At 43.0% G+C, this 26,570-nt stretch overlaps 1 protein-coding gene across 1 annotated transcript in view; it reads left to right on the top strand.

Annotated features, from left to right (window-relative positions):
* Positions 1-26,570, top strand: part of OSTF1 (osteoclast stimulating factor 1) — a 51,078-nt gene that overhangs the window by 15,517 nt on the left and 8,991 nt on the right. The window contains exons 2-8 of the mRNA XM_025891524.2: positions 6,437-6,483; positions 14,783-14,833; positions 17,974-18,037; positions 19,718-19,771; positions 21,981-22,088; positions 23,001-23,050; positions 26,121-26,199. Coding sequence (XP_025747309.1) covers positions 6,437-6,483; positions 14,783-14,833; positions 17,974-18,037; positions 19,718-19,771; positions 21,981-22,088; positions 23,001-23,050; positions 26,121-26,199 — 453 coding nt within the window. The remainder of the gene's footprint in view (positions 1-6,436; positions 6,484-14,782; positions 14,834-17,973; positions 18,038-19,717; positions 19,772-21,980; positions 22,089-23,000; positions 23,051-26,120; positions 26,200-26,570) is intronic.

Genomic DNA, 26,570 nt, shown 5'->3' with positions numbered 1-26,570 from the left:
GTTTTTCCATGATGCTCCCTTGTTCAAATAATTCTCTTCCTCTTCTTTCTTTTCAAAAACTCCTATATTGGTTTGAACTCTCTGGGGCAGTTGGGAGAATATTAGTTTTTATATGCTAGCTGAATCTTGAAACCCACAAAGTAGAGGGAATAGCACTCACTCTTTAGAGAGTCCTGTATGAATCCCTAATTTGATCAGATAGTGTAGAGGGGGTCACTTTCAAACTTTTTTTTGACTTTGATCTTCAGGAAGTTACATATTTTATTTAATCGTCTGTTACACACAGAAGTACACACACACACACACACACACACACACACACACACACACACACACACGACCATGAAGTTCACCTTAGCCTCAAATTTCAAACTTTTTTTTGACTTTGATCTTCAGGAAGTTACATATTTAATCGTCTGATACATACAGAAGTACACACACACACACACACACACACACACACACACACACACTAGACCATGAAGTTCACCTTAGCCTCAAATTTCTTCCTAAATCTGCCGGTCAGCTTCGGCTGACTGGTCAAATGGTGGAATGCCTTACTTCATTGTTGATTCTGGCACACCTGGATTTGTACTTGAACAAGGATTGTAGATTGCATAGGTAACCCTCCTGTCTAACCATGAGCTGGCAACAGTAATGCAAACAGGGCATACCATTCGGATTTATTACCATAATATTCACTTTGAAAAACAGGTAAATACTCTAAATGTAACTGTTGCTGTGTCCCCTTTTGTACTTTTTTTATCCCCTTTTATGCTTTGTATATGGAGATTCAGTCAACTGAAAGTTCAATGTATATTTTTTATTGGAAAATAAAATATTGCAAAAATTGATGATTGTGAGGCAGTGAATTCTATATGTCTAAAAATGATATAGATATTAAAAATTATAGGTATAGATAAAGCATTAACGTTGAGAGAGGATAGTTGCTAATATTTTGGGGGAAACCGTTGTCTTCTTTGTGGGATAGGCTTCGGTGAAATTGCACCATCAGCATTAAGCAAGTCTTCAGGCCCAGGAGGTGAAGAGGAGGGAAGTCTTGACCTCACTCTGTTTCTGTCAGGGGGGAAGGAAGGCTTGCTAACTCCCTGGCCGAATCCTCACAGGCAACAGCGATGCTGGCACCAAAAGATCTTGCTTTTACACAGACCTAATTTTTAGAGCATTTATTTAGTTTTGCAAAAGTCTCGTCAGGCTACAGTTGGTCATGCTGAGGAATTATGGTTCCTGCCCTTTCTGTCAAACATTTAAAATGGGTCTGCCAGAATTTTTAATAATAAAATTGTAATCATAATGAATTTTTTAAATAACATTTCAGATTTTTTTCTTGTTTCCCAACAGTGCCCTCTATAAAGCAGCATTTGGCTTTGGCAAATATTGATTTTCATATTTGGCCATTTGGCAGTATGCCAAAAGGTGTATTTGGTAAAATTGCTAGAATAAACATGAATCTCTCCATCCGTCTAGTCCCCCACGAAATAAAAATTTCACAAAACCATAATCATTTATTTTTTTAAATTTTTATTTATTTATTTAAAAAGATTTTATTTATTTGAGAGAGAGAGAATGAGAGAGAGAGCATGACAGGGGAGAGGGTCTGAGGGAGAAGCAGACTCCCTGCTGAGCAGGGAGCCCGATGCGGGACTAGATCCAGGGACTCCAGGATCGTGACCTGAGCCAAAGGCAGTCGCTCAACCAACTGAGTCACCCAGGCACCCACCATAATCATTTCTGCCATGTGCACCATACCCTGGTCATTTCTGTTCTGTTTTATATTTTTGAAAGCCATTAAATTATTTTCATGATGGGCAGTTAAAAAATGTTGAGACTCCCTGTCCTCTGGGGATAGTGACATTGTCCGGGAGGGGTCATTTTTGTAGCGTTTTGGATCCACAAAGGATGAGACAAGGGTTTCCTAGTTAAGTTCTTTTCCCAGAAATGGAATTTAAGATGTCAAAGGCATGTGAAGACTTACAAAAAAATGAATGAATGTCACTTGCAAAGAATTTTCTCTTGCCTTCCTAGCAGTTTACACACCCACTGACACCGTCTGAGAATTCCAGTTGTTCTATATCCTTCTGAACACTTAGCATTGCCAGTATTTTTTGTTTTAACTAGCATAGTGGGTATGTAGTAGTTGTCACAGCCATTTTATTTTTTTTTAATTTTTAATTTTTTTAAAGATTTTTTATTTATTTGAAAGAGAGAGAGAGCAAGCACGAGTGGGGGGCAGAGGCAGAGGGAGAGGGAGAAGCAGACCCCCACTGAGCAGGGAGCCCGATGCAGGACTCGATCCCAGGACCCTGAGATCATGACCTGAGCCGAAGGCAGCTGTTTAACTGACCGAGCCACCCAGGCGCCCCTGTCATGGCCATTTTAAATGAAGTCCCTCTAAAATGCCTTGGGCCTTCCAGTGTTTTTAAGCAGAATGGAAATGAAGTGGTCGATCTGTTGCAGGTATAACTAAGTTTGGGTATTTTGAATAGTCATCCCTTTTGCTGTTTATGGTATGTCCAGCCATTAGAGTGAGCTGTCACTGTGGCTCGCTCTACAAGCTTCTCTACGCTTTCACCAACAGAATACTCTAGACTAGAAACTGTACGCTCCAGGCCCTTCTAAGTGCAGTATCAGGGCCGCAGAGCCGCATCTGTGCATACTCTGTTGGCAGACTTCAGACACAGAAGAGTCTCTTCCCCTTTGCCTGCACAGGACCCTGTCCCAGACCCCCTTCCCGCTATCTGCCTCGACTGCTGTGGACTAGGGTTCCTTTACTGTCGTCTGGGGTTGGCCTTCACTCCAGAGGCCAATGGTGTTTGGCTGATGACTAGCGCTCTCGGCCCTTCTCTGTGGGGGCAGGGTGGGCTTGCAGAGAAAAGGGAAGGGTGTGCCTGGCAAGGTGAAGAGCTCGCAAAGTGAAAAGCCAGCAGGGCCCAGCTGCTGCTGGGGGGTAGGGGAGGTGGGGAATGGAATCTGCTTATCTTGCTGACGGCAGGAGGCCTGAAATCCTGAATACTATTCACAGAAGATTCCCTGAAAGCATGGGACAAAAGATTGGGCCCCTTTCCAGTCTTCATTCAGGGTGAATTCCAGGGTGATTTCAGGTAATGCATACAGTCTTCTCAGTTCCACGTTCTCTCTTTGTCACATGTCACCAGATTGCCTTGAGAAAATGGTCAAGGCAGAGGGGGTCCAGAGAAGACATCTAATTTAGCCTCCCTGCCCACCCAAGAGCACCACAATTTTATGTTTGTGAATCTGCCTTCTTTAAATATATTTGCAATTGATCAGTGCCTGCTCTTGATGATTCATGGTGATGTTTACTAATATTTTTTTAGACGTCTGCGAGGACAATACGATAGAAACCCAGCGTACCCTGATTTCTTCCCTTTACTGCTCTGTGTGAACCCGTGCACCTACAGAGCAGTTAAATTAAATATGATGTAAAGATGCTCAGTGAATTACCTTCTATTAATTGTTATTCTCTTGAGAGACTGTCCAGGGTTGGTAGGCTGTAATCATGAAAGTCATCTGTTTTTCATCTTGATGCAGTTCTTTCCTATCCTCTGGCTGTTTCTTTGGAATTCTTTCATTTCTGTTGGACTCAGGTTTGAGAATTGAATAAATTAAGGCCCAGAACTTTTATAATCTCTGGATTAAAAGGGAGCCTCCCGAGGCTAATGTCCCAATATTAGCCAATAAATAGGATCGTGGAGGTGAAAGTGTTTTCTACAGCTTCGCACAGAGAGAGAATGTTCCCTCGCGTAATAGCCTGAAAGAGTGGCCTGACAGTCAATGTGTAGTATAAATCAAAATGCAAAGAAATCTTCCACTTCGAGTTACGAACATTTTAAGTTGGTCAGTCACAAAAGATATAGTTAAAAAACTCAGTGGCTTAGTCACACTCCCAAGTATTTATTTATTTTTTAAACATTATTCATTTATTTGAGAGAGAGAGAGAGAGAGAAGGAGCAGGGGGAAGGGCAGGGAGGGGCAGAAGCAGGCTCCCCACTGTGCAGGGAGCCCGTTGTGGGGCTCGATCCCGGGACCCCGGGATCATGACCTGAGCCGAAGGCAGACGCTTCACTGATTGAGCCACCCGGGTGCCCCAAGTATGTTTGTTCATGTTCTTTAATTTGTATTGGATTTTATCTAAGCTCATTAAATTCCCCTTGGATCTGGTTTCCACAGTTAGCCATAGCCCATCTCACTGCCCCCATTCCCTCAAAAGGGACAGGAAAGTTCTGTCATTATTGGTTTTGGTCGCTGGTGGACTGCTTCCTTGTGTAACTTCTCTCTGGAAAGTTTGAAGTAATCAAGATAACTGATCTCCCCTCTCCGAGAGACAGTCAGGTCAGCAGATATTTCTCCTGGCAGCTCTTCTTCCGTTTGGTGTTTCCTTTCTCAGGACTGCGAGTGTGTGTAAAAAACATACTGCAGAAGAAAAAAGGTTTCACATTTGCTTCTGCCTATTAGCCTCCCCCACTAGAAGAGCAGGGAAGAAGTGGCACTAGAACTCAGATTGCAAAAATAATGTTTTTTTGCAAACATGCTAAGTAAGTCACAGGGATCTGAGCAGGGGATCGACTGTATAGGGCATTTAGGAGAAAGAATGATTGCCAACCCCACCTCCCCCAAGCCCCGCCGTCTGCCATGAAAGTGTCTCTACTATTTTTATTGATTATAAAAGTAATACATGCTGAATGTAATGCATATGAACAGTATTTGTAAAGTAGAAGGTGAAGGTTCCCCATAGTCGGTGCTGTTATTCGAGGGATGTGTATTGTCAACATGAACGGAATGGTACTTGGCATACTGCTCTGTAAGCTGCTTTTTTTCACTGAATGTTTTGCAGGGTCTTCTCTACATCAGTGTCTGCAGATCTGTCTGCAGCATTCTTAGGATGAATCAGAGTTGATTTGCATAATCCCTCTCAGTGGACATTGTAGTCATTTCCCGTTTTCTCATATTCTAAACCTACTTTGTTCCCTGTGTAGCCACCAGCCACATGTGGTAATTTAACTTAATTAAAATCACATAATGTTTAAAAATCAGTTTGCAGTCGCTCGCCACATTTCAAGTGCCTGGTAGCTCTATGTGACTAGCACAGAGGAAGAACTTTCCCAGCATCGTGTGGAGTTATATTGGACAGGGCTGTTCTAAACCGCTGGTTTTCAGTTTTGTTTTTTTTTTTTTCAAGTACATGTTTCTATTCCTTTATTGATCCATTCAGCAAATGATTATTGAGTGCCTCCTATGTGCCAGGCACTGTGCTCGGGACTTGGATATCTCACTCACAAAACATAAGTACCTGTCCTCATAATGCTTAACTTTCTACCAGCAAAAGGTTTTGAGTATTCACTCCCAATAAATGTATGTGTACTGCAAATTGCATATATATCCTATTCTGTTGTTATATTATAAAACATAATATATGGAACAAATTAAAATAGAAATGAAAAAGAATAAGTTAAAAGAAGTAAGTAATTTCCAGAGTAGTCTTCCCGCGTCGCACCTTGGAGACCACTGTTCTGAGTGATGCTCTTGTACCAGGCGGCTCTTTTTAAAGATTCTTGGCATGCTGTTACCTCATTTTAAACAGGTAGTCCTTCTAGTTGATACTCCTTCTAAATATCTATTTCATAAAAAGATTTCTTTTTTTTTTTCTATATCTGTAGGCTCCTTCCTACAGTTTGAATTTGTTCTTTTACTTACATATTCATTTAGTAAGCATTTATGAAGTTCTTACTGTATACTGTATGGTGGATGCCGGGAAATGGAACAAGTCAGGGTTCCTGCTCTCAAATGACACAGGCCAGCAGATCACTTATTCTAATACAGGGTGTTACGGAAATGCAGGAAAGGGGCATATAAAGAGAGAGATTCTTTGGGAGAACGGAGGACAGCTTTCATGACCTCCTCTTTGCTGAATTACTGCACTCTGTTTTGGGACTCAATGCAATCACATATTTCTCCAACAGATACTATGTTTCTCCATGGTATTTTCTTTTGAAAAATACAAAATTCTAAATCATCGATTTAAGGATATTAAACCGCTGTTGACTGTCCCATTAAATATCTCTTTATGTTAAATGCTTACCTTTCGATTTTTAAACTTAGAACTTAGGGATGGGAGGGCTCTGTATAGGACAGAAACCGAGTCCAGATACTTTTGTAGCTCCTGTTGTTTGAGAAGGGGGAACAGAATCATCTCCAGAGATGGGGTGTTGATTCATGCCTTCATTTAATAAACATTTATAAAATACCTTCTCTGCGGAAAAAAAGCACTGAATGCCAAAATAAATTCCTCACATGGGCTTTTAACTAGGGGATTCTGAAGAATCTAATGGATGATACTATTTAGAGTAAACTTAAAATGAAAGAATTGATCATGTGCTCTTTATTCCCTCTCTTTTAGGGCAAGTTAAAGTGTTCCGAGCTCTTTACACGTTTGAACCTAGAACTGTAAGTATTCAGTTTTTAACCTCAAAATTGGCATAAAAACCTAAGGTGATTTCATTTAGGTACTTCCTCTGGCCTAAATGGCCCGCCTTTTCTCTGATAGCTGTAAATGGTTCACAGGAATGGATGGTCAGTCACTTACATGTAGTCCAGAGGTGTGAGAGCGAAGTCCCTCGGGTTGCTCTGAAAGTGTTCCCCACCTTGAGGTCATGTTGTCCACCCCGTGCTGCTTTTTCCGCTAGGGTGACATCACCCACTTTTAAAAATCACCAAGTGACCCACACACGTAAAGCATGTGACCTTGTCTTAGTCATCTTTCCTGTGGGTCTTACGCCGACCTTCCTTGTTCTTCCTGTTGACCCTCTATCTCAGGCCACCTCATAATGGCACCTTTTACCAACAATCTAGAGCGATTTTTTTATGTCTCTGCTGTTTCTGGTGTCCATCCATCAATCCACCCATCCATCCTTGGTTTAGTGAGCACATACTTTGTGCCAGACCCCGGCCCAGGCCTTGGGGATGGTGCCATGTCAACAGAAAGGGTGGCCTCATGGAGCTCCCATCCCAGTGGAGGGAGACAGACAGTAAGCAGACAAATGAACATGACTATCAGGGCCTGATTGGTGCTATGAAGAAAAATAAGGAGGGTATGGGGCCAAAAGGTTCGTGGAGAAAAGAGTTACTTTCAGCAGGGTGTCTGGGGATGAGGCTTTCTGTAAAGGTGACGTTAGCGTAGAGACCTGAGGGAAGGGAGAGAGCCAAGGGAACAGTGAGGAGCGTCTTTGGTGGGTTCTAGAAGCAGCAGGGAAGACAGCAGCTTAGAAAGTCGTGAATAAAGGAGAAGGAGGTAGGAGATGGGTTCAGAGAGCTTGGGTGGAGAGGGAGGGCAGATCACGTAGGGCCTCGTGGGGTAAAATGGAGGGTTTTGAGCCCAGGGTTGATTAGATACATTTTAGAAGAACCACTCTCCCTGAGGGAAACCGTCCAGCAGAGCAAGAGTGGGAGCAGAGCACCCAGACAGGAGGCAGAGGAGAGAGACCGAGCAAAGAAACCTGCTCTCTTGACGTTCCCGTCTTACTCACTAGAGATGGGAGCCTTTGTGCTGGGGACAGCAGCTTGCCGCTGGCTTTGTCTGGGTTTGCCGTGGCCCCTGTCGTCCCCAGGGCCGAGCATCTCAGAGGGTAGCACAGAACCGGATGGCGCCGAGCGTTGACTCACTACCATCAGGCTGTGGCCGGCCTCCAAATTCCAAATTCGTGTGGCTGTCTGTGTCCTTGTCAGCCATCCTGCAGAATTTGGCTGTCAGTGGGGAACGAGATGGATATTTGAAGCCTTGCATGCGGTGGGCGCCAGTAAACGGCAGCAGGAAATGCAGCTAATAGGGGGTGTGCTCGGGTTCCGATGAGTTCTCCCAAGACTTTATCATAATCACAGTGTTCCTGGAACAAGAGGGGTTGGGTGGGTAGAGGTAGGTCTCGAGTTTTTATTCTTCTTACCAGGACGTTTCAGCGGCATCCCCCCTGTGTCGGAGGAGTGGGGAATGAACGGGCCACGTGTCAGCTTGCTCCGGCGGCTGGAACAAGGTCCTGCAAGACTACGTGGCTTAACCGACAGAAAATTTTCTTAGAATTTTGGAGGCAAGGAGTCACGTGGAGGTGTGGCCAGGGTTCGTTTCTTCCGAAGCCTCTCTCGCCTAGATGATTGTGTTCTCCCTGTGTCCCCACGTGCGTCGTTTTTCCTCTGTGCTTGTCAGTTTCCCAGTCTGCTCTTCTTAAAAGGACACCGGTCATATATGGATTAGGGCTCGCTCGAATGACCTAATTTTAATTTAATTACCTCTTTAAAGAATCTGTCTCCAAATACACTCAGCATTCTGAGGTACTAAGGGTTAGGACTTCAACAGATGAATTGGGTGGTGGGTGGGACACAAAAAGGTAAGGAAGTATGAGCCCCAGAAGTTGTTGTCTTTGTGTTTGTCCCCTGCTCACAGGAAGGCTGTCATTTCATGCGTCTCATTGTCCTAATCAGTGGTTTCCTAGGTTGCAAGCCACCCGAGGTTGATAGAAGTGGGGGGTGGGGGGTGCTCCTCAGCTGCCCTCCTGGGCTGGTCCGTGAATAATAGATCATTCTCTGCAGCCCCCCTCACTCTAGGAAGGGACCTGAAGGGACTCAGTTTGAGACCAGACATGACTCCTGACACCCCCCCGCCCCCGCCCAGTAGCCTGTTGGTCCTCACCTTTGTCCTTCCTCACTGACCTCCTCCTCCTTTGGTTCTCGAGTGCTTTTTCTTGCTTCTGGCCCATGGCCTCCAGCTTCTCCATTCCATCTGCATTCTTCTGCCTGATTGATTTTCCTACAGTGTAGCTTTGCTCCCATCATCTGCTTCACCTCTTTATTGAAGGGGATAGAGTCCCCTGTGGTCCAGCCTGTTTCTGGCCCTGCAGTCCTCTGCCCCTTTCCCTTCTTAGTCCATTCCAGTCCCGATTTGATGCACAGTAGAACCCGTCTCTGAACCCTTTCCACCCTCTCTAGGCTCTAATAACATACTTCCTTTTCCATAAAGACTTTCTGATTAACCCAGCTAAGCCTTGTACACTGGGCATTTCTGTCCTGCGCCCCACAACTGTGTTGGGGGGGGGCAGAACACAGGGTTGTTCAGAGCTGGCCTTAGGTTTTAGGACCCATTCTGCCGCTTTAGCGTCTATGTGACCTGGGAAGTTCGGGAATTCCCAAACCTCTGCGCCTCAGCGTGCTCCTCTTTCGAGTGAGAATAATAATCTCAAAAAAACCCTAAGAATAATCTTAGGTGAGATTAATTGTGTGAAGCTGCTATTACTGTTAGGAGGGGTAGTGGTTGCTGTATTTGTAGACATTTAGCAAATAGTTTTGGTGGGTTGACATATTGATTATTTTAATTCACCTCCAGTTCTGCCCCAGGATGGAATTTCACTACTGCTCTTTAAAAAAAATCATCGTTACAGGGGCGCCTGGGTGGCTCAGTCGTTAAGCGTCTGCCTCCGGCTCAGGTCACGATCCCAGGGTCCTGGGATGGAGTCCCTGCATGGGGCTCCCTGCTCTGCAGGAAGCCTGCTTCTCCCTCTGCTTCTGCTCTCCCCCCCCCCCCCGCTCTTGCTCGCATTCTGTTTCTGTCTCTCAAATAAATAAATAAAATCTTTAAAAAAAAAAATCGTCATTATTATTGAATGTCCAAAAAAAATAGATACTTAATTCATTAGTGTTTTTGAAGAGTCGGTATTTAAAATGTTATTTTTTAAGGTCCCTGCTCCCAGGGATCCTCGGCTGTGGAGCAGTGCTGCTAATTCATCCAGGATGTACTGGGTGCTCAGTAATGAGTATCGCGCACCTGCTGCTCCCACACTCTGCCCCTTCCACCTCCCCTCAATCCAGATGTTAAAGGCGGGGTGGCTGGCTGGGCAAGTAGCCTCTAGCTCCTGGCCCTCCTCTCTGCTTAAGTGCCTGTGCTAGCCCAGTGATTCAGTCTTTTGATTCTCATCCCAGAGCTAGTTTAGTTTTACATTCTTTTTCTGAATAAGGATTTCTGTTGGATGATGCGGGAAGCTCCGTTTGTCTGTCTCTGTCATCTCCCCCAGCAACCACCCCTAGCGGGATGGATGCACTCTGGGACGTCCTGAACTGACCTGGCCTCCTCAAGGCCATTGGGACCAGGCAGGATGCAAGGGCTGAGCTGGCCTCTGCGGGACACTTGCTGACAAGTGCAGCACCCCGGGGAGGCCTGGGTCTAGCTTTGAGCTACTCTTCTGTCCTCAGGGGACAGGGACAGCAGTGCCCAGCTTCAGTCTCGGTGATCCACGGGGCAGCTGGAGCACTGGGCAGTTTGTCGCTCCTGGTTCTTCCTGCCAACCCATTTCTCTTCTATCTTGCTCGAAGGCAGGGGAGTCCTGGCGCCACTCATGCCTGTTTGGTTCTTAATTCTTGCCCAACCCCCAGTCCAATAAAGTCTTATACAGAGATCCGGCTGGACTGGATAGACCAGCGTCAAGACACACTGGAACAGAGGGAACAGCATTCTCTGTGTGCTGGCGGCGTGTCGATTTCTAAAGGGAAAGCAGCAGGACCCCGCTCTGTCATGTCACATCTTCTGACATGACTAGGTTTATCGCGCTCTGCAGAGAGGCAGGATCCCTAGAATGGAATCCCAAAAGCTGAAGTAGGAGCCCAGCCCTGCCACTTACTCACTGTGTGGTTTGTGGCAAGTTCCTCAACACCCCTCTGAGCCTGGTTATGAAATGGAGATGATACCCATGTTTCAGCCCGGCCCCTCATGGGTCGTCCTGAGGATTGAACGAGGCTAAGCATGCTTTGCAAGTGTAAGGGGTTGGCTGTTGGTTTTGTTTTTCTGCCTCATGTAGGGATGGGGAGTAGGGGCGAACAGCAGATACTTTCCGTGGTCACCACCTTTTAACCTGGTCATGATACCCTGATGACTCGTAATGGCTATGCATGACCCTTCCGCAAGAGAGAAAGCATAGGTGCTGGTGAATGTTCCAGACTCTGACTGTCGTGGTTCAAGTCTAGTGTCTACTACACACCTGCTGTATGGCCTTGGACAAGCTTCTCATCTGCAGTGTGATGACAAGAGTAACATCCACCTCATGTTGCTGGTGAGGATTAAATTTGTTAATATTTGTAAGTGTCCAGACTAGTGCCTGGCACCTAGTAGTCCTATAAAGTGGTAAATAAAAACATCCATGGAAAATTTGATTTGTAAAAGTCTTTTCGTTAATTCTTGGGGTTCCAGGTTGACACATCTGAAAAGTTTCATAAGGATGTTATGGTCTCTCTGAAATTTTTTATAAAATATATATTTTCCTAAACCAACAAAATGAATGCCTTGGGAATTATATGTTACCAAGAATAAATGAAACAGGAATGAGAATATATATTACCAAGTTTCTACTCATCGCTCTAACATTGCAGTGGCCAACAATTTGCTTGTCCTGATACCTTGTGGTTCTTCAAGGAGAGGGGCAAAGAGGAATGTGGTTGAAAACCAAAGAAGAAACTAGAAATAAAGTGCTTCCTTGATTGTGTCACTGTTTTCCCATTTCTGTTCCGTGAATGCGATGCCAGGAATTTAAAAGTAGACCCTCATCAAATCATTTACCTTAAGTGCCCTGCAAGCAGTTTCTTAATGGAAAGTGTGAATATTTTAGATAAAAATCTATTTAAGTTTTAAAAATCATGAAAATGACCTTATTGTCTGTATTGCTACCTATAGTGTGAAGAATTCGGTAGACCACGTCTAGGTTAGTAAGCACTGCCCCTGGTTCCTTTGGAAGAAGATATTTTATGGGGAGTAGCACTGTCTGTCTGGGGGCTATTGATTAAAAAGAGAATAAACTGTCCACTCTCCTTCCTCAGGGTGGAAAAATAGCGAGACCTTTTTTTCCCCCTGACTGAAATCGACTGCCTGTTGTCCTTCCCTCAGCTGAAAAACAAGTCTCACCTAATAGGTGGCTTGTGGCATTCACCAGTGTTTGAACAATAGCCATTATTTTAAAAACTAAAGCCGCACTGAGAAGTATCGAAATGACTGTACTGAGTGACATTTTCCAAATGATGCATTTTACCAAACCACAAAGCACAAGAATTACTTAAAAGACAATAAGAATTGTAACTGTTCTTGACTTTTTATTGCCTCTAAATTTACTTTAATTTTAATTTTATTTTTTATTGCCCTTATTTTAAAAATTGAGGTAAAAATTCACATAACATAAAATTAACCATTTTGAAGGGAACAGTTCAGTGGCATTTAGTATATTCACAGTGTTGTACAAACCCCACCTCTATCCAGTTCCAAAACATTTTCATCCTCCTAAAAGAAAACCCTATATCCATGAAGCACTTACTTTCCATTGTTCCAGGCTCTATACTTTTTTTTCTTCCTAAATGAGAAGGACTCATCACAGGGATTTTTGTTTGTGTGCTTTTTTGAAGCTGTTTGTTTAATACCATGTCAAAACATGCTTTTTTGGTTCAAGGGTGAATGAACTTTCTACATGTGGAAATTTAGGCAAACTTGACTTGTGATTTTAAAAGGTGGCCAACACCATAGGTAGGGATGATCTTTAACTTCCACGAAAGCCCCTTGTTAGACATAAGTGGGCAGGTTTGGTTCTTGGAGAGGTACAGGGTAAGAATGCTCTTTGGATGGCTCCAAGACCAGAGAGATCTCTTCAAGACATTGCACTCTTTTGAAACTCCGGGAAACTCAGAGTCCCTCCAAGAAAAATGCTAAGCTTTCACATATATTCTGTTTTCCTTACTTCCTTACGTTCTACTTCATTCTCTCCTCTTAACCCTTATTGCCATCTCAAGGAGAGACGGTCAAATGTTGTTGAAGTTGCCAGCGAAGGCCAACCTTCCTGTTACGGGGATGGCCACTGTGTCTAGCTGGGGTGCTGGGTGGGCAGTGCGTCCCCTTTCTGGCCTCTCTGGGAGCGGTCCAGTTTGCAGCAGGGAAATACTAAGAGAAATAGTTTGTTTACCTAATCACTTTCTATAGCCATCACATACTGGTAGTCTATTGATCACAGATCATCAGAACATGATAGAAAAAGATTAGGGAAGAACTTAGAGGGCTCTACAGTTTTTGCCCTAAAAATTTTACGATTTCTAGTAATCATAAAATCTGTATCATCGAGTCTCCATAGGCTCAACTAATTTTGCATAGCTTGTGCTGTGTGTTAAGTCTAGACTCGGTAAATCAGTCGTAAATGCAACAAATGCTTCAGGAAGTACCTTTTAAAGGAACTCAGTCAGGGTGCCTGGGTGGTTCAGTCGGTTTAAGTGTCTGCCTTCGGCTCAGGTCACGATCCCAGGGTCCTGGGATGAGTCCCACATTGGGCTCCCTGCTCAGTGGGGAGTCTGCTTCTCCCTCTGTCTCTGTGCCTCTCCCCGCTCATTCTCTCTCTCTCTCTCTCTCAAATAAATAAATAAATAAAATCTTTTAAAAAATAAAGGAACTCAGTCATTTTTAAGTATCATTAATTATCATTTGGTAGTTTTTATATTTGAATGCATAATGCACCTAACTATTTAGGTATGTGGTTGCTTAAAGCATGGTATAGCTGATACAGTCTTCGTTTATATTCAGGAGGAAATAGTTATAATAATAATACAGATCAGCTTTGAAACTAAATAAGTTAGTAGTGCACAATCACATTTACCTCCCTGGTCTGTAACTGAGAGAGGAGATAAATGGAGAAATGAATGGATGAGATAATTTGTTTCACTAGCTTGAGTTTTGTTTGTACAGAACAGCAACTAAAATCAGAAATATCAAAGCCTGTTTAAAAAACATTTTTCCAGCCAAAATTATGAAAGTAATACATGCTCATGATAGAAAATTTGGAAAAATGTTTCTGTATATTTCATGCATAATTGTGATCTTATCCTGTGTGAAATTCTGTGCTTCACATTCTTCACTGAACATGACAATGTGAATATTTCCCAGGATCTGAAACTTGCTCCTAATAGGCATGGTCCTATATACCTACAAAATCATGCTGGTAAGCATTAATGTAGTGATAGAAAAAAGATGCTTAATTAAAGCACCCGGCTATCTTCAGAGAGTTTGCAGGACATTTGGCTGGTACAACCTGGAGCGCATATTATCTGTATCATCAGCTAACCCCTGAGAGCTGCTTATGGTCTGGACGTTCTGAGTTACTGCTACCCATTTTCCTGCTCTTTAGCCTTATTAATGGTTGAGTTATGTATTAACTATTCTTATATATGAAGTGTTCATTCTCTGTGAACATGAAAAGGTAGGATAGTTGTTTTCTCAAAATAAGCAGGTAGTAGATGTTGACATGAAAGTATTTAAGGACTGAAGCCTCATCCTTTAGACAAGAGCCAAGCTCCTGGCTGTTTTTCGTGGTTTTAAATTCTAGACATTTATCCTTTTACAAAAAAATGTATATCACCTTTTAGAATTTTTACAAGAAAGTAGTTTTATTAATGTTCTATTTTGATAGAGAAATGCCTTGCTTTCATTGTGGAAGAATATAAGATGTTCTTATATGTTATGTATGCAACTCTTTGAAGTTCATCATGGGAAAAATTCAGCTTTCTAAACATATGTTAGTTTGTCAGTAATGTTTCATTATGTGGTCTGTGTGCAGATGTAAGTATCTAAAAACCACACTGTCTGTAAGGTACTTTAGGATTTGAAATTCATATAATTATTAGCGTCATCATTATATTCTAATTCATGAAAAATCACATGAAGTCAAACTGTATATATTTTTTCTTTCAGCCAGATGAATTGTACTTTGAGGAAGGTGATATTATCTACATTACTGACATGGTAAGCTCAGCTAATATTTTGTAATCAGGCTATTTTGTGTAGCTGTAATATTGTACAGTATTTAAATGTTTATCTGTATAGAAATACGTATGCCCAGTTCATTTTAGCACAATTTGTAATAATAGTGTAAAATTAGAAGTAACCCTTATGTTCACCTATAAGAAGATAGTTGAGTAAGTTTCGGTATATCCACAAATAGAGTATTATGCATTTATAAAAAGGAATGAGGAATATCTCTAAATGCTATTACGGAGTAACTTAAGTGAAAAAATGCAAGGTAAAAAAAAGTGTGAACAGTATGCCTTATTTACCTAAGAGAGGTTATATGTATAACTGTTTTCTTCAGTTTAAAACAAAAAGTCAATGGAGGAATCATCGAATAAAATTTAAAAAAATAGTTTCTTCTATGTGAGGGAAGGGAAATAGGGTAGAGGGAACATGGAATAAAGACTTTTTAAAAAATCACACCTTGTTTTGGAGATCTGACTTTGGAGTCATGCGAACTTTTGCATAGTTATAAAATTAAATGGTAAAAAAGCAATCCCTGAAATTTAAAAGCAGAATGAATCAAATGAAGTTAATTGTATCCCAGGTAATTGGCATAACCACACAGAAAGGAACTGTTCCAAGTGACCTTAAAACTCAGCAGTTAGACCGAACATCTCCAGTAGAATATACATGAAGGGCAAAAAGGACTGGCAAGAAAAATAACTGTAACCTGGTTTTAATTATCATCTCGTAGCAGAAGCATTGGTATTGCTATGCTGAGATTGTTGCATGTGTGTTATGGTTGAGAGCAAATGAGTCATTAGGTCAGTGATACTGACAACTGGGATTTTTAGCCTGCAAGAAAAGATACACAGATGTAAGGTCAAGGTTAAAGGTTAAATAAAAACCCCATAGCTCTGCATCTGTATGGCAAGTATGTTGTATTTTATCTACAATAAAATAAAAACATGTCCTGCTCTGTCCTTTGAAAAGGCCTAGAAAAAAAAAATGACCGACCCCATAATAGTATGTTATTTTGCACTCAAAGGAACAAGGCTCTGTTGAGAAATACATGTTACCAGGTTGGGGGCAGCAAAGGTACAAGATAATCTGAGAACACCATGTTATTAGAAAGCAAGGAAGCCTCCAGAGACAATGAGGGTCACAGTAGAAACACAGGACTGAAGCTGAAGAGGCTGCCGCTAGTCAAAGATAGGACAATTTGAACAGTCAGTTAGGGCAACACTCCCCAAGGATTGAAGCACATTTTCTATGTTTAAATCCATGAGCTGCCAGTAATACAAAAAACCCAAACATCATTCTTCACCCTGAGCGGATGCTAGGGAACCAACGTTTTTAATTCTGACAGCTTCAGTTAAGGAAAATAATGAGCCTTGATTCTGCCTTTTCTCTATGAACTTCATCTCTGGGTAACCTGAGAGTTGACGAGGGAGAACTTCTCTTTAGAGAGATATTCTCATTGTTTAAGTGAAAAAGGAATGATAGAATGTCACCATTTTGCAGCCCCCAGGAAATAATGGAGGGACCGCCAGACATTATGTGTCTCCTGATGGAAGAAATCAATACTACAATAGTCTTGCCCAGAAAACTGAATCTGAATCTAATTAAGCCTCTAGAACTAACAACCAATTTATAGGCAATAGGGAGAACAGAGGAACACATTTTTGGTAACACAGATGCAACAGGCAAAATCCAGCCTGTTTGAAACTCAGCAGAACAAATAAACTGGTTTCTTCAACAAATACACTAAGCAACAAGTGTGTTATGAAGGAATGAAAAAAAAAAATGGAGGAAAACCTATACACTAAAAGAGACCGAAGAGGCAAATCAGTCAGTCATATTGCATGGCCCTTATTTGGATTCTAAATTGTGGGACAACTGGAAAATTTTAATAGTGATCTAGATGTTTGATGATATTAAGGAATTATTGAAATAAATTTTAAGTTATGTTAATGGTTTTATGTCCTTGGAAAAAAATCCTTATCTTTCAGAAATACATACATGTACATATATGTACAATACATATATGTACAGGTGAGCTAATACAGTGTCTACAGTTCATTTGAAGATAATCTGAAGGGATAGGAGGTTGTGGATTAGATACATGAAACAGTTGGCCAGGAGAAAATAACTTATGCAGGTGGGAGATGAGTTTATGTAGGTTCATTATCCTGTTTTTTTCTACTTTTTATAGGTTTGAATTTTTCTAAAATAAGGTTTTCCCAAAAATGAAGCTAAAATAAAGAGGTCTTTAGGAAAAAAAAAAATCTCCAGGATGCCGGGGTGGCTCAGTCGATTGAGTGTCTGCCTTCAACTCAAGTCATGATCCCAGGGTCCTGGGACCAAGTCATGCATTGGGCTCCTTGCTCAGCAGGAAGCTGCTTCTCCCTCTGCCTGCCACTTCCCCTGTTTGTGTTCTCTGTCTCTGACAAATAAAAGAAAATCTTTAAAAAGAAAAAAAATCTTCAAGCTAAGAGAAATTAGACTCTGGACAAAAAAATTCTATGGATAGTTTAAAATTCTATGGATTGTTTTCTTCCCTTTCATAGGATCTCTGATGTGTGTGGTTGTTGAGGCTCTGTGATGAAGTGTATTGTGTGTGTGGCAGGCCAGTGTGGGTATATTTGTACTTTAATGATAGGGGGAAGTACAGATATCCTGAGATTTGGTTTAACAGCAAAAGAAACAACCATCAAGTTTCCTCACCCCCTGGTTAGGGATGTCCGTTCCCTATGTCCCTATGGACATCCCTAACCAGGGGGTGAGGAAACTTGATGGTTGTATCCAGGGCTGATGGACAGTCTGTAGAGCAGGTGAAGTCCCTGAGCCAGATGGGTTTGTTTGTTCTTTTTTTTTTTTTTTAAAGATTTTATTTATTTATTTGAGAGAGAGAGAGAGAGAGAGAGAGAATGAGCAGGGCAGGGGCAAAGGGAGAGGGAGAAGCAGGCTCCTCGCTGAGCAGGGAGCCCAATGTGGGACTCGATCCCAGGACCCTGGGACCAGGACCCGAACACAAGGCAGGCAGACACTTAACCGACTGAGCCACCCAGGCACCCCGAGCCAGATGGTTTTAAAAGTGATTGAACGTAAACTGGATTTGGTGCCACTTAATCTAACTCTTCTTTCACTAGAGTGATACGAATTGGTGGAAAGGTACCTCCAAAGGCAGGACTGGACTCATCCCAAGCAACTATGGTAAGCACGGCTGTGGTGGTTATTACTTTGTTTCTACTGTGTGGACTTTCAGTTTTCTGGTTCCTGAAGCCTTTCTGCTTGCTGCCAGGGCTGAGAAATCAATGGAGTCATTGCCAGTATAGGATATTTTGTACTCTGTGAATCTCTCCGTAATAAAAGGGGAATGGGCACTGGAGGTACTTGAACTTGATTCTTTGGCTTAAGAAAATGCATTGTAACATGCTTGATAGAACCCCAGGTTTCCAAAGAAATGCTTATGGCATTCCTTTATCCAACTCTTAGGATGTTTTTTTTTTTTTTTTCTTTTTTTTTTGCTGTTAAACCAAATCTCAGATGGTTTCTCAGCCTAGCCCTTTCTTTGGTGATGAAGTGATCTTGCCTTGTTAATTCACGTGTGGGGCAGTTATATTCGTTAAATGGGTATCCAGGCCGTTTGAGGAGCTTGAGTAGTGAGAGGTGGCCCCTGCCATGAAGCCACTTCTGGTTGGAAGAGGGACAGACAGACCCAAGTACTTCTGTAGAGAATAGCAAAGTAGAGTAAAAAGAGCACAGGATTGGTAAACAGTGTTTTAATCCTTTTTCTTCCACTTCTTAATCACAAGGGACTTTAGTGAAGGCACTTAACCGCTGTCCTTGAGACTGCGGTGTAATGAGAGGTTTGATTTCAGTCCCTTCCAAAAATTCCTTTTGACGTCAGCATTAGATGAATCCCTAGACCAGTGGGGCTGGCGTCAGGCACCAGTTCCAAGCACTTGCACAGGACTTAGAAATTCGCAAGGAAGGGACTGCTGCAAAGTTCCTAGGAGAGCAAAGAGGGGGAGGGGAAGGGAGGGGAAGTGAGAGCTGAGGTCTGGGGCCCCAGGCAGGGGCCCTGCTTGCCCTGGTCTAAAGGTGATGCCATTCTGGGTTAAAAACATTTCTGTGTTCCTCTAACCTTTGCACTCCATTTCTAGCCAGTCACAGACAGTGAGCATGTAAAATGTTCCCCTGTTGCTTTGCATCTGCAGTAGCCAAGGGAGTGTCCAGTTACTGCTCTTTATGGCGGGAGGGGTTGGGTCTGACGTCTGTTTTGAACCGCAGTCTTCATGTGGTCATTCCTGCTGATTCTGGGACAGAGGAGAACACACCTGCCTCAGAGGCAGGTAGGGATGCTGCTTGCCCTCTGTAAATACGGGAAGCAAACCGTTTCCCCCTCGTGCGTGCCCCCCACATGCACACACACAAGGGAAACAGAATTATTTTCGGCCGTCTTCAAAGTAGGGTGTTTTTACAGAATGGAAAAATGAACATCGAATGTTTTCCTTCGCATTTTTGTGACTCAGTTTATGACATACTTGAGTATACTGGTATGCAGGCCACGGATCTCTTTGCTTTTGCTTATACTTCCAGTTAATTACTGCGTGTGGCTTTTGTTTATACTCCAGTTAATTGCTGTGGTGTTGCCTTATTGCCTAGCTTGGTTTCATTTAGCAAATAATTTAGCTTCTTTTAAAGCAGGAAGCATCAGTTTGATTTTCTGCTGTTTTTTATTTTTTTTTATTTTTTAAATCCACACTAAAAGGGCTGCCGTGTGGTGGAAGGCCCTGGCACTCGGGAAGCCCGGGGACTGCAAAGTGGCTTCAGTGAGTCACTGGGGTGGCACTCTCAACACTGGCTTTGCTCTTTTTATTTTCAATCTAGTGGCCGAGCAGGCAGAATCCATTGACAATCCATTGCATGAAGCCGCAAAGAGAGGTAGGTGTGATTGTTTTTGATTGAGATACCCAGGAGTAAAACACACATCTTAATTATATAGTTTGATGACTTTTGACAGGTGTATACACCTATGTTACCGACATCCAGATCAAGATCTAGAACACTTCTGTCATCCCAGAAAGTTCCCGGTCCAGTTAAATCCCTACCTTCCCCAGAGGCAATCTCTGTTATGCCTTTTATCAACCTTGAGAGAGAAAATGTGATTAAAATGTTTTTTTTTTTTATTTCCTTAAGTAAGCTCTACACTCCAACGTGGGGTTCGAACTCACAGCCCCAAGATCAAGCATTGCATGCTCTACCAACTGAGCCGCCAGGCTCCCCTATGATTTTAAATTTTTAAATGTCAGCCACCAGACACTTTTGAGTACTTTACTTACCTTGTGCCCAGTGGCAGGTGGAGAGGCATTTCTGTGGCTCCCAGAGCTGGATGTCTGGCAAGGGGAGAGATGTGTGTAACAGATTGTTACAAGGTGGTGTCAGAAAAACAACAATTGAAGTATGTTTAAGTCAAACAGGTTATAGAGGCCACGATGAGTAACTAGAGGGCAGGAGGGTGGAGGCTTCTTGTGGGCCTCACATGTGGGAGAGTGTTGTTATAGTGCAGGTGTGTGGGGTGAGGGTGAAGCTGGGGAGGGAGGGAGGAGCAACAGGGCTGGACCTCGGACCTGGGACTTTATCCCATACATCAGTAGTGTCCCCCTCAAACCCTGGGATATTTGGCAATGCCTGACTGCGGACTTGGGAATGCTCCTGACACCTTTTGGGTAGTAGATGCTGGGGACATAGCTACAGGGCACAGGTCAGCCCCACAACAAAGAATTCTCCAGTCCCACCGTTGATAGGGCCACTGTTGAGAAGCCCTGCTGTGGACGTGGGGAGTTTTTATAAGGCCTCAAGGAGCTCTCTTTCATTCTATTCCAGATCTTTTTGAAATGTGAATGTCCAAAAGGAAATATTGGCTTAGAATGGTGCATAGGTAGACCTACTAAGCTGACATTTATCATTAGTACCTGAGACTAATATTACACTATATGTTTGATAACTGGAATTTATTTATTTATTTTAAGATTGTATTTATTTATTTGACAGAGAGACACAGCAAGAGAGGGAACACAAGCAGGGGGAGAGGGAGAGGGAGAAGCAGGCTTCCCACGGAGCAGGGAGCCCGATGTGGGGCTCGATCCCAGGACCCTGGGATCATGACCTGAGCCGAAGGCAGACACTTAACGACTGAGCCACCCAGGCGCCCTGATAACTGGAATTTAAATAAAAACCTGAAACTAAAGAACAAAGTGATTTGCAAATTAGATATTTGGGGCATTCGCCAGAGGATTTTAAATTAATAGTTAAATTTACTATGAGAGCAGCAGCTCTGAGCAGGTTATTTTGTGTTTATTTCCGTATTTTCTTATCAGAACTGAAAGTACATTTTAATATGAAAATGAATAGTATCTCCTTGTTCTTAGGTTTGACTGTTTTCCCCCCCAAGTTCTAGGATTTCACAAAGGAAAAAATTACATGTATGTATTTTTTACGGAGTCAGACAACCATACGTAGACTCATTTAGGCAACTCTTCCCATTAACCGACCATTAAAAGTTGATGTTGTACAGCCCCACAGAGCTTACTCGTATTTTGTCACTTACATCGACACTGATCAGCATGTATGTGTGGCCAGTCTGTATGTACCATAGACTGAATGTTTGCATCCCTCAAGATTCAGATGTTGAAACCTAACCCCAGTGCGGTGGTGTTTGGAGGTAGGGCCTTTGGTGGGCTCTGCCCTCGTGAATGGAACCAGTACCGGTCGAGACCCCGGGGAGCTCCCCTGCTCTTTCTGTCCAAGGGGTGGAAAGACAGTGTCCACGAACCAGGAAGCAGGCTCTTACCGGACACCGAATCTGCCAGCACCTTGACTCTGGACTTCCCAGAGTGGTGACAAATAATTTGTGCTGTTTAAGCCTTTCCTACCCTCCTCCACCCCCAAGTTGTTGTTAATACTTTTCATTAATATAGTGGAAGCGAAAATCTACCATAATGAATGCATTACTGGGCAGGTCTTCATTTCAGACTTGCTGACGAATCCATTCTAGATGGGAATTTATGGAGGATGCAATGGATTCCAAAGCAGACAAAACAAAACACCAAACCCTTTTTCTCGTGTTTTTATAAATGTGAAATTTTTTCAGGCAACCTGAGCTGGTTGAGAGAGTGTTTGGACAACCGAGTCGGTGTTAATGGTTTGGACAAAGCTGGAAGCACCGCCCTCTACTGGGCCTGCCACGGGGGGCATAAAGGTACTGTCTTCTGTGTGTTGTCCTTAGAGTCCATGTTCCTGAAACGGTGCTCCACAGAGAGGTGATGGATTTACAGAAATGAAAAAACAGATGATTCTTTTCAAGTCCTTTAGAACATGGGCCAAAAGCCTTGTGAAGCAGTAGGCAGAATGCTCCCTTCATGGACCTCTCTCACTTTGAAGACTGGAAACTTCCTTTCTTCTCCTGGGCTCAGAAAGGTGACAGGAAAACAATAGTCATGTAAAAACAAACCCCACAATATAATCTTACAGAAGAAAGGGGCAGGAGTGACTCCTCCAGCTTAGCTTTTCCCAAGATACGCTTTCGTGAGGTACATTTTAAGTTGAATGCACGCTGTTCGATGTAGGAGAAAGACGGCATTTGCTTAAGTTAGTAAGCGTTGGTAACCTTCTCAGTTATAATCAATAATACAACAAGTGGAATTTCTAGGGCAGTTTCAGCCTGACAAAACATCAGCCACACCCATTTACCTCTCCCTATAACATACACACAAAACAGACACCACAATCAGAAACAAAGCACCCAGCAGATTAAATAGCAGAGCCAAAGGAAAGTTTCTGGCCGTTCCCCAAAAGGAAGCCGATCTTATATTAGCTCATAAACACAGATTAGTTAAATGAATATAAAGTGGCATAGCAAATGTAGAGAGTTCTACAGTGGTTGCCCCGTGTCAAAATGCAAAAGCCAGATTATTTGAAAGCAACTTTTCCCTAGATAATTCTACTTTTTAGGTTCTTAAGTCTTGTACTTACATAAATTTAAAAAATTTTGTTATAAGGATGTTCTTGAAGATTCTTCTAAAGAACCCTCTCTTTTAAAACTATTATGCCTAGCCTTGTCAGCCGTTTCCTTTTTTTTCTTAAAAAAATATCTTTCCTCTTTGAATTTCAGACATAGTGGAAGTGCTGTTTACTCAACCAAACATTGAACTGAACCAACAGGTAAGATCGTTTACGTGGAAGTCGGTGGTCATAACACACCTGCCTTGTTCTCGAGGTGCAGTGTGCAAAGTCCTGTCTTTGTGCCTTGAACTGACTTTTTCCCATTTGGTATCTTTCATAAAATTTTTAATCAAAACACTACAAATAGTTAAAAAATTTCTATTGTACTGAAATCCAAATTGCATAAAGCCCAAAATGCCTACCATACTCCTTCCTTCTCACTCACTCCTTTCGGCTCTTAGCTCTTTCCTCTCGCCTTCATGTTACTAAGGAAGATGCCTACAGAGCTGTATCCTAAGTCGTCATCTTCATAAATGTTCCGGTGTCCTTTCTGAAGGTTCCAGCTTACTACTGCCCCCACTCTGATCTGCCAGCTCCGAACCTTTGCTCCTCTGGTCCTCCCCCACGTAGCCTATCAGAGTTTCCGGTTATGGTACTCTCCAATGCTTATGAGTATTATGGCTATTTAAATATTGCTCACCGTTTGTGTCATTTTTGTTTCTGGACTTACTGACTTTTATTTAGCTAGCTTTTTTTTTTTTTTTTTAAAGATTTGTTTGAGAGAGCGAGAATGAGAGAGAGTACATGAGAGGGGGTAGGGTCAGAGGGAGAAGCAGACTCCTCGCTGAGCAGGGAGCCCGATGCCGGACTCGATCCCGGGACTCCGGGGTCATGACCTGAGCCGAAGGCAGTCGCTTAACCAACTGAGCCACCCGCTAGCTTTTGGTTTTTTATCTCGCTGGAGACTTCCACCCTGTTTCACGTTCTCTTGACGTACTTTTCCAAAATGTAGAAGGTAAGTGCTTCCCCCCCCCCGCCCACACCACAATGGGACTAGTACTTCCCGAAGTCCTCACCCTCATTCTCTGATCTGAGCAGCTTCATCTCTGCTGCTCTTTGCTCTCTTCCTGGGAAGCCCTACCTTCCCCTCCCTTCTGTGGTGCGTCTTCACTTGTCTCCATCCTGTGTCTGCCCTCCTGTTGTTGAGGGGAGAATCTTCAAACAGATTCCTAAGAAAGGGGACCAAGGGATCGATGATGTGGCTGACAAAATTCGAGGCTGAAAATGATTTCCCTTAGAATTTTGCAGGCGGGGCTCCAGGGTATTCAGTTTTTAGGATTGCTTTTGAGAGGTTTGATGCCATTTTGATTCCCGTTCTTTTACACGTGATCTGCTTTTTCTCTCGCTCAGAATTGTCAAGCTGACCGTGGTGGTCTGAAATTTCACCACGATGTGCTTTAGAGTAGGTCTCTTCCCAGTAACGATGGCGGACTCTTTTCAGCCTGGAAAAATGTTGTCTGTTGTTTCTTTTCCAGTTTTTACCGACCATTCTCTTTGTTCTTGGGTTCTGGAATGCCCGTTCATAGTGAGGTAGGACCTCTTAACACTGAAGCTCCAGTTATTTTAGTTTTTCTCAGAGATTTTCTTACCTTTATGTTGGTTACCTTTTTAATTCCTTAATGTCCTGTGTAAGTTTTCTTTTGCAGTGTAATAAAAAACCACAAACGCGGCGGCTTAAAATGACACCATTTGTCCTGTACTTTCTGTAGATAGACCAGAATTCTGGGTGCAGCACAGCTGGGTTCTCTGCTGAGTCTCATGGGCTGGAATCAAGGGATTAGCTGGACTGGCTTCTCATCTGGGGCTCGGATCCTGTTCCGGGCTCACTCAGGTTTGCCAGGAGGATTGAGTTTCTTGCACCCATAGGACTCTGGCCTGCAGCTTTCAGAGATCACCCCTCTCCATAGACATTTCCCAACATGGCTGTTTGCTTTTTTCTTTAAGGCCAGTAGGAGATTGTGTCTCTGAAGCTGTACCTTTGGGAAAGGGCCCCCCCCCCCGCCCCGATTAGGCCGGGCCCACCCGGTATAATCTCCCTTTTGATGAACTCAACATCAACTGATTAGACACCTAATTATGGGAGTGATATCCCATTATATTCCTTAGTCTCACCCACACTCAAGGTGGAAGAATTCTTCAGGGGGTTGATCCTAGGGGGCAGGAATCTTGGGCACCATCTTAGAATTCTGTCCACTATAAGCTCTTACTTTTACTCTGATTATTACTTTTAAGTAGCATCTTTTCTTGTTCCATTATGCTCTTTCATGTTATATCTCAGATCTATTAATTACAGCTTTTTAAAACATTTTCTGCCATTAACTGTACTGTGTCTTTCCCCCCCCTGAGATCCATTAATTTTGTTTTTATCCTTTCTCAAATAATGGAGGCTTTCCTAGTACCTAGTATTTCCAAATACTTAGTATCTTTGTCCATTCATGTTGAAGTGTGATAGATGTTCTGCATGCTTATGGGGCTTCTCCATAGGGTGAAGTAAGGTCCTAAGCTGTTTCGCTGGGTGATATCCAGATGTCAGTGTGAATACCCTCTCCCTCCTCCACATGTGGGCCTGCTCAGCTTCACCAGAGAACTGTCCTCCAGCCTCCTGCCCAGGGGGTAGATGCTAGACCGTGCACACTGGGGCAGTGGGGTAGGTAAAGGCAGCTTACTTCTCAGCTTGTTGGTTTTCAAGCTCACCCACTGCTTTTAGCTCCAGGCCTCATTGCCACCTTCCCTTGCACCTCTAAGTTCCACGAGCTTGGAAATGGTCTGGTTAATTTCTCGACAGAGTAATTCTGCCATCTGCATGGGGTCACCTGGTAGCAAGGAGAGAGGAAGGTGATCTAATTACTTCCATAAACACTTTCACCCGGTCCTCTTGTTTTCACTCCCATGCCTCGTGCCCACTCCAGTGTCTCCAGGCATCTCCGATTTGCTTAATTCATGTGAGGTTTCTGCAGGCACAGATCTGTTTGCTTCCTCCTGGCGTCTCCTGCAGGCATCTGCAGCTCTGCTGGTGCTCTGCCAGGTCGGTCTCTGCTCCTGCGTCCCATCCCCATGCCCCAGATGACTCTTCTGTCGTCACGTGAGTCTCCTTTCTCTCTTTGGAATTTTATACGATTTCACGACTTGTCCTCATTGTAAGGTTACCCAGAGTAAACCTGAATTTGTGTGTATTTTCAGTCCACTCTCTATTTTTAAAATGCTGCATTCTCTTTTTAAATCACCGTAGAACAAGTTGGGAGACACAGCTTTGCATGCTGCTGCCTGGAAGGGTTATGCTGATATTGTCCAGTTGCTTCTGGAAAAAGGTAAAGTGTGTGCCCAGTTTATCCAGCCTTCACGTACCCCGGAAAAATAGGCTACATTCAATTACATTATTTGAAATAGTAGGAAGAATAATAGGCTCTGTGTTTTGAAAGTGGGATTTTAACTTTCACTCTGTATCACAGGGTTGTTACAGTAAGCTGAAATTACAGTATTGTGATTTGTGTGAAGTTGTTAGTTTTAAATTGAAAGCTTGGTAAGCTTTAAGATTACATCTATTACTTTTAGAACTTGTGTATTTCTGCAGGATTAAAGGGCCTTAGAAGAAAGGCGTACGTGCGTGTGTGTGTTTGTGTGTGTGTTTGTGTGTGTGTGTGCGCGCGCACGCATGCCTGTGCGGAGAAGATCCTATCTC

The sequence above is a fragment of the Callorhinus ursinus genome, unplaced genomic scaffold (assembly GCF_003265705.2).
Source record: "Callorhinus ursinus isolate GAN/ISIS: 27379988/994484 unplaced genomic scaffold, GSC_fseal_2.0 scaffold28, whole genome shotgun sequence".
In the NCBI taxonomy this organism is placed as follows: Eukaryota; Metazoa; Chordata; class Mammalia; order Carnivora; family Otariidae; genus Callorhinus; species Callorhinus ursinus.
Note: the sequence above shows the minus strand (reverse complement) of the source record. Positions and strands in the feature narration are given on the sequence as shown.